The sequence below is a fragment of the Coregonus lavaretus genome (assembly GCF_964263955.1).
Source record: "Coregonus lavaretus genome assembly, chromosome: 11".
Lineage (NCBI taxonomy): Eukaryota > Metazoa > Chordata > Actinopteri > Salmoniformes > Salmonidae > Coregonus > Coregonus lavaretus.
This window is the reverse complement of record NC_139998.1, coordinates 37,895,508-37,904,233: the sequence shown is the minus strand read 5'-3', so window position 1 is coordinate 37,904,233 and position 8,726 is coordinate 37,895,508. Positions and strand designations below refer to the sequence as shown.

The 8,726-nt window shown below is 42.7% G+C and overlaps 1 protein-coding gene across 1 annotated transcript; it reads right to left on the bottom strand.

The window, feature by feature from the left end:
* Nucleotides 1–1,072: 1,072 nt before the first annotated feature.
* LOC311137756 (uncharacterized protein) lies at nt 1,073–7,790 on the bottom strand (the record flags this gene model as incomplete). The annotated part of the gene is made up of 6 exons (XM_084172336.1): nt 1,073–1,905; nt 2,155–2,279; nt 6,043–6,139; nt 6,377–6,516; nt 6,649–6,756; nt 7,706–7,790. The coding sequence occupies 6 exons, from the start codon at nt 7,788–7,790 to the stop codon at nt 1,708–1,710; spliced, it is 753 nt and encodes a 250-aa protein (XP_084028462.1). The 3' UTR covers nt 1,073–1,707.
* Nucleotides 7,791–8,726: the final 936 nt, after the last annotated feature.

Genomic DNA, 8,726 nt, shown 5'->3' with positions numbered 1-8,726 from the left:
TGGGCAGAAATCCCAGTGGCTAGATGTGCCAAGCTTATAGAGACATACCCCAAGAGACTTGCAGCTGTAATTGCTGCAAAAGGTGGCTCTACAAAGTATTGACTTTGGGGGGAGGGGGGGGTGAATAGTTATGCATGCTCAAGTTCTGTTTTTTTGTCTTATTTCTTGTTTGTTTCACTCCAAAAAATATTTTGCATCTTCAAAGTGGTAGGCATGTTGTGTAAATCAAATGATACAAACCCCCCAAAAATCAATTTTAATTCCAGGTTGTAAGGCAAACAAAATAGGAAAAATGCCAAGGGGGGTGAGTACTTTCGCAAGACACAGTCTGTCTCTCAGCCTGACTGTATGTTGTGGTGTCTTTTGGCCTGTGTTTTTTTTTTTTGAAAACTTAAGCGCTTTGGTAAGGACTTGCGACAATTGCACAGAAAGGGGAGGATGATACTGCAAAGGTCTCATATGTTTGTCTGTCTGTTTTAATATTTCAATCCCTTAACTGATTCCCATGTTTTAAAGGGGGATGGGTCAGTCCAATTTTTTATCAAAACCAGAGGAGTAATTTGACCCACTTCTTAACTGTTCTGCTTTGCTCGTTACCATGACTTCAGTCTGTCCTCAGGGATCTGTTGTGTCATCAGGTATAGGCCCAGCCCAGGCAATAATGTCTTAAACTTAACTAGTGCAATTCATCAGTTGCATTTCTATTGTTTACAGTACTTATTTAATTACTTTAATTATATATAAAGACAGCTGTATTTCTGTCTGCTCTTGTTCCCTTTATTTAATGCAGAACTATACCATTGTCTACAGCAGCTTCAATGTCTCTTAGTGATATGTCAAATGAGGTCAGGTGCCATACAACCTGCATAGTGCTCTTTGTAAGGAGGGAGACCCTCATATTTGACTGGTCTGTGACCCACTGAACACTTCAAATACTAATGTTACATCTCTCTGTAATTTTGTCATCCATTAAAAAAATCCCTTCTCACCCTACTTCAAAACAAAACCACTGCCAACAACCTCTGACCCAACTGCATAAGCCCCCCCTCAACTCAGTTAGCGTTGCCTCGACACAATTCAGGTTTCTTTATTAGCATGACAAATATACATTCTTGTTGCTAAAGCATGTATGCCATTAACAGAACAGTAAACAAAGACAACAATGCACTCTGTGATATTTCTTTCCCTCCGGGGGACCTCCCACCTCCTGCATTGTTTATTTACGGATGTGCCATCCCAGATAATTGGACCCAAATAAAGGGGAGGGCAGGGGGTGGGTGGAGGGCGCCTGTGAACAGGACAGAGAGTCACGCTACGGGACTCAAATGTTCCAAGCCCCCGTCCCGCCGTCTTTTGCTGCCTCACATTGTATTTGTCACATGCTTCGTAAACAACAGGTGTAGACTAACAGTGAAACGCTTACATCTTAGAGTAATTCTGTACTTTCCCAACAGAGTGCATCTATATAATCTACACTTGTAAGCACCTGCACAGTTCCATTGGTCCAGGGCATTATGTTGTTATTAGTACATTAACACTGGAACAATGAAGGACTGTGCAGAAGCTGGTATGAAGTCACATAAAGCTTGAAATGTTCCTTACAGATATATAATTTGACATGCAAAGAAAACAATCACATGAACTGACTATAGAATAAAATGGATGTGGAATGACTCAAGCACTATGGTATTGAGAGTCTGCAGGGACTTATGGCAGAGAGGGGCAGCCTTGAATGTTACCCTCTAGAATGACGTTTTTTAAGTCCACCGGGCAGTTGACAGGGAACACGGTGTGGGTAGTGTTCTTTCTCTCCACCAATGTGGCCACGGCCTCACCAAGGTCCAGGTGGTTCAGGTAATCAGGAGCCATGCGCTCTGGAGGGGCCACACCTGTGTTGATCTTTACCTGAAAGAGCAAGATAATGGAAGCCAGTTGGCATTGATTAATGATAGTCAATCTACTGTATATGAAACAGCAAACAAGGCAAGGAAAGGTTGTATTTACAATCGCATGCTGCAGACAACTTTTATCAACAATTTCTATTTGGGCAGATTGAGACAAGTACTGCAACTGATAACATGGTCCTGAATATCCCCCAGCTAACTATCTTACCAAACAATGGGATGTGTTTTATGTTATGGATCTTGGCCAAACCTGGTTGAGTTTGCAGGGCACTTCTGGGTACTCCTCTCGTAATACCTGACAGAATGCCAGGGTGCTGGCGGCGCCAACAGTTAGGAACCCTGTACCTGGCATCAACAGCTTCTCCCCGGCACCACCTGTGGCACAGCACACATCACTGCCAAATAACACTCAAGTCATACTCAGCAAGTGCAAGGAGAAAAATCATGTTTTATCAAGTGGGGAAGAAAGTTGTTCCTCAAGACAAAGTGTTGCACATCTGTCACTCAAACTTGGCCAATGGTTCAATCACTTTCACATAATGCTCAGAAGGACATACACTACTGTACTGGCTGCAGGGCTGGCTCTAGCCTTTTGGTGGCCCTAAGCGAGATTTGGTGAGGGGCAAAACATTTTAGCGGCCCCCCTCTTGACAGTGGAGAGTTTTAAAGTTAATTTCCTGCAATGTTACACATTTTGCCATGGGGAGTACAGAAGATTTCAGTTTAAAAAAGGCCCAGTGCAGTCAAAAATGTGATTTCCTTGTGATATTTACATTTTTTTTATTTGTCATACATTTGCTACAATTTCTAAAAACCTATTTTTGCTTTGTCATTATAGGGTATTGTGTGTAGATTGATGAGGGAAAAAAACAATTTAATCTATTTTAGTCAAGGGGTCTGAATACTTTCCGAATGCACTATACACTACAGTGCCTTCGGAAAGTATTCAGACCCCTTGACTTTTTCCACTTTGTTACGTTATAGCCTTATTCTAAAATGAATTAAAAACATACATACACATATATATATCCTCAGCAATCTACACACAATACCCCATAATGACAAAGTGAAAGTTTTGCTAATTTATTAAAAAATACAACTGAAATACCTTATTTACATAAGTATTCAGACCCTTTGCTATGAGACTCGACATTTAGCTCAGGTGCATCCTGTTTCCATTGATTGGAGTCCACCTGTGGTAAATTCAATTGATTGGACATGATTTGGAAAGGCACACACCTGTCTATATAAGGTCCCACAGTTGACAGTGCATGTCAGAGCAAAAACCCAGCCATGAGGTCGAAGGAATTGTCTGTAGAGCTCCTAGACAGGATTGTGTCGAGGCACAGATCTGGGGAAGGTTATTGAAAAAATGTCTGCAGCATTGAAGGTCCCCAAGAACACAGTGGCAGAAGGGTGACCAAGAACCCGATGGTCACTCTGACAGAGCTCTAGAGTTCCTCTGTGGAGATGGGAGAACCTTCCAGAAGGACAACTATCTCTGCAGCACTCCACCAATCAGAGCTTTATGGTAGAGTGGCCAGACGGAAGCCACTCCTCAGTAAAAGGCACATGACAGCCCGCTTGGGGTTTGCCAAAAGGCACTTAAAGACTCTCAGTCCATGAGCCACAAGATTCTCTGATGAAACTAAGATTGAACTCTTTGGCCTGAATGCCAAGCGTCACGTCTGAAAGAAACCTGGCACCATCCCTACGGTGAAGCATGGTGGTGGCAGCATCATGCTGTGGGGGTGTTTTTCAGCAGCAGGGACTGGGAGACTAGTCAGGATCAAGGCAAAGATTAACTGAGGAAAGTACAGAGAGATCTTTGATAAAAACCTGCTCCAGAGTGCTCAGGACCTCAGACTGGGGCGAAGGTTCACCTTCCAACAGGTCAACGACCCTAAGCACACAACCGACAATGCAGGAGTGGCTTCGGGACAAGTCTCTGAATGTCCTTGAGTGACCCAGCCAGATCCCAGACTTGAACCTGATCTAACATCTCTGGAGAGACCTGAAAATAGCTGTGCAGCAACGCTCCACATCCAACCTGACAGAGCTTGAGAGGATCTGCAGAGAAGAATGGGAGAAACTCCCCAAATACAGGTGTGCCAAGCTTGTAGCGTCATACCCAAGAAGACTCAAGGCTGTAATTGCTGCCAAAGGTGTTTCAACAAAGTACTGAGTAAAGGGTCTGAATACTTATGTAAATGTGATATATATATATATTTTTTGTTGTTGTAATTTCTACAAACCTGTTTTTGCTTTCTCATTATGGGGTATTGTGTGGAAAAAGTCAAGGGGTCTGAATACTTTCCGAAGGCACTGTATATATACAAAAGTATGTAGACACCACTTAAAATTAGTGGATTCAGCCACACCCGTTGCTGACAGGTGTATAAATTCGAGCACACAGCCATGCAATCTCCATAGACAAACATTGGCAGTAGAATGGCCTTACCGGTGAGCTCAGTGACTTTCAACGTGGCAACGTCATGGGATGCCACCTTTCCGACAAGTTAGTTTGTCAAATTTCTGCCCTGCTAGAGCTGCACTGGTCAACTGTAAGTGCTGTTATTGTGAAGTAGAAACGTCTAGGAGCAACAACGGCTCAGCCGCGAAGTGGTAGGCCACACGAGCTCACAGAACGGGACAGCCGAGTGCTGAAGCGCATAGCGCGTAAAAATAATCTGTCCTCGGTTGCAACACTCACTACCGATTTCCAAACTGCCTCTGGAAGCAACGTCAGCACAAGAACTGTTTGTCGGGAGCTTCATGAAATGCGTTTCCATGGCCGTGCAGCCGCACACAAGCCTAAGATCACCATGCGCAATGCCAAGCATCAGCTAGAGTGGTGGAAAGCTTGCCGCCATTGGACTCTGGAGCAGTGGAAACGCGTGTGCTGAATCACGCTTCATCATCTGGCAGTCCGACAGACAAATCTGGGTTTGGCGGATGCCAGGAGAATGCTACCTGCCCAAATGCAGTGCCAACTGTAAAGTCTGGTGGAGGAGGAATAATGGTCTGGGACTGTTTTTCATGGTTCTGGCTAGGCCCCTTAGTACCAGTGAAGGGTAATCTTAACGCTACAGCATACAATGACATTCCAGACGATTCTGTTCTTCCAACTTTGTGGCAACAGTTTGGGGAAGGCCCTTTCTTGTTTCAGCATGACAATGCCCCTGTGCATAAAGAGAGGTCCATACAGAAATGGTTTGTCGAGATTGGTGTGGAAGAACTTGACTGGCCTGCACAGAGCCCTGACCTCCACCCCATTGAACACCTTTGGGATTAATTGGAACACCGACTGCGAGCCAGGTCTAATCGCCCAACATCAGTGCCCGACCTCACTAATGCTCTTGTGGCTGAATGGAAGCAAGTCCCTGCAGCAATGTTCCAACATCTAATGGAAAGCCTTCCCAGAAGAGTGGAGGCTGTTATAGCAGCAAAGGGGGGACCAACTCCATATTAATGCCTTTAATTTTGGAATGAGATGTTCGACAAGCACGTGTCCACATACTTTTGGTCATGTAGTGTATTTCTACACTACAAGGTTGGAATAATACTGTGAAATTGTGAACATGATGATAATGCCCTTTTAGTGTAAGAGCTGTTTGAAAAGACCGCCTGAAATGTATGCCTGTTTTGGTGGGATGGAGTTGATATCAACATGCAGCAAATTAGTTAATAGACCAATAAGAAAGAGTGCCAAACCTCTCTGCCAATACCAGCTCATTTTCAGTTTTCCCCTCCCCACTCAGGCCACTACCAGACAGTCCTAGCAAAATTTGCTTGAGAAATTGCTCTTTGCTAAGAAACTGTTTTTGTTTATTTTGGACAATTTTAATTGAAATCAACCACAGTAAGGTACTTCATTGTTACCAGAAATGATATTGAGATAAAAACGTCTGAATTGGACTGTTTAAGCACATTTTCCACAATTCTACATATTTTGCCATGGGCGGAGAGAAAACATTACAATTTTATAACACATTTTATGCAATTCTACTCATTTTACCATGGGGCAGGGAGATTGTTTGTTTGTTTTTACAGCTAATTTTCTGCAATTTGACCGCTTATGCCTGGAACTGGCCCTGACTGGCTGGGATGTTGGGAGGGGCCCAGGTGGGAGACTCACCTGTGATAAAGGTGTAAGTGCAGTTGGGGTCGTCTCTCACCAGTGGAAAGAAAACCTTCCATGATACAAAGGTGCTGAACAGCAATGTCTCAATCACCTATGGGTGGATGAGAAGAATGAGTAAAATAATAGATTAATATGGAGAAGAAAGGAGGGAGAGAGGTGGCGAATTCAAGACGAGTGGAAAATCGAGATAGATGTGGAACTGATAACAAAGAGATGAAGACTGTGGAGTGTGGCTTAAAAACAATGAAGTCATGGCAGCTTAAAAGATAATGGTGATGATATCAACTCTGGATCGTGGATTAGTCTGTGAGGTGTTTTGAGGACTCACCCAGTGTAGTTCTTTCAAAGTCTGGCTATGTGGAGGTCCACCCTGCCACCAGCTGAAGCCCAGAGATGACACAATGTCTGTCACCTTGCCAACAGACTTCAGAAGGGCCTGCTTGACCACCTCTGCCCCCTCCTCTGAACCTAAGAAAAAGAGTAACAGAGTTTGAGAGGTGTTTCCGTACACTACGTTTTGGGGATATGGGATACCTTCAACAATACTCTCACTTGTAAAATGTGTCTATGTAAAATTGTGTTTCTGACTAAATGTCTTACCAACATTCCCAACTAGGGTGGTGAGGTTGTCTCGGGTAGAGGTAGAAACAAACCCCCTGAGCTTCTCCAACCTGCTGTTGTCTCTGGAGATGACAGCCACCTTGAAACCTTAAAACAAGTACAGTACACAGTCACAATCAGGACATGTCATTATCAAATATGACTGACACATGGCAAACAAAAGGGCAATTTTACTGCAGTAGATGGTTTTGCTTATTTATAACTCTGTTTCCTATAACATTGTAGAATATAATGTTACTATACCATTCAAAAATATATATAATTCAAGAAACCAGAATAACCACTTGACAAGCAATGGCAACTTGTCACTTTAGGAATTACTGTGTGGTTAGACAAATGAATGTTAACAAGATTGAAATTATGATACCCTCAAACAAAAAGTACATCCCAAAAGGGCTATACCAATCAATTAACTCAGCGTCGTGACATTTTGATCCAAACCATACATTTATTATCTATTGCGTCCCGACGAACCTGTGCCTAGCCTAAGCCTTTTTACCAGCACTATTGACGATAATTTTTATTTTTATATTAACATTATTGTTGATGTTAACTGCTAGTTGGATTTCAATTTCTAAGACCTCAAGATGATGTCAAGTTTTCGGATATTCTTAAGAGTATCACACCTTGAATTATGTGCGTAAATGAGATGCCGGTTATCTTACACGCGGATGCACTCATTACAACCACCTTGACACCAGCCTAATCCTTCTTTCCCGCGCAGTCTCAATTACTCAAATGTTTATTTCATCTATTACCCAACAATATACCTTGAGAAACGCACAAATCAACTAACTTCCTAGCAGAGCCATGTTGATCCAGCCGACAACGACCAGCCATGCATAAAATGGCAAACCTCTTCATATTTAGCAGACCTCTTCATATATAGCCTATCCTACATATTTTGCACGCAGGACATTAAGATTCATTGCACCACTTAATCCGGCCCATTGATCGTGGGCAGAGGCATTGTCTTGGCGCAGGTGTATTGGTTCCAAGTCTTCAAATGCTCCCTAACTCAATGAGGACATCTTACCTTTGTCAAGGAGTGCTTTAACTATTCCAGAGCCCACTGTTCCTGCTCCACCGAGAGCTAACACAACTCTGTCCGCGTTTGACATGCTGGATAGGTCCACAGGACTGAACAAATGAACAGTTTTAATGAGGCTGACAGTCTGAGTCTATGAAGAGCATCTTGTACCGCCCGGGATCTTTAAACAAATCATAGGGGCCACAGTTACGCCCTTCTACCAGTGTCGCTGAAGCCACGCCCGTATCAGGTGAAAGAACAACCCCCAAAACCTAGCTGATTTGGTCGCTCTATCGCTCTCAGAATGACAGTGACTACATTTACATGCACACAGTATTCCGGATAGTAGCTCATATCCCGCATAAGGTCTTATTCGGGATAAACTGTTTACATGCACCTTTGATATCCCGTTCAGGAATATCCCTTTATCCGTGAAGAAACATAATATTCCTAAATTAAGTTGATATGGGTTAAATTGAATTGTACCTGAAATATGACACTGACTGTAGGCCTAAGACCTCTCACATGTAGCGTAATATAATATTAAATCCAGCAGAATTATGCATTTCTTGCAGTAAAATTATACAATAAATGTATTTTTTTTCTCGGGAACAGGAGTGGAGAAATATGATTTCTTTCTTTCAGCATCTCTTGAGGAAATGTGAAGGAGCATGTAATGTGTTATATTTGACAGTGTTATGCAAGCAGACAGTATTTCAACAACATATGAAGTCTTATCAGCAACGTGTTTCATCGTTTTCTCAGCTTTTCATTCCCTTAATTAAAACCGGTCAAACTGATGACGTTGGACATTTTGCACAGGACTAATCTTTCCACTGTTTTGGAGTTATTGCGGTTATTGCGGTCTCTAAACGAAACAGACAACTTTACCGGTGTTAACTAGATTCATGCATTCATTCTATCGATGTAAGACATTATTCTGGTGAGAACTACTTTATTTAGTCTTCTAGGGCAACAAGTTATGACAGAACAGAAGATGCATATATCTAACTATAGTTTACACACA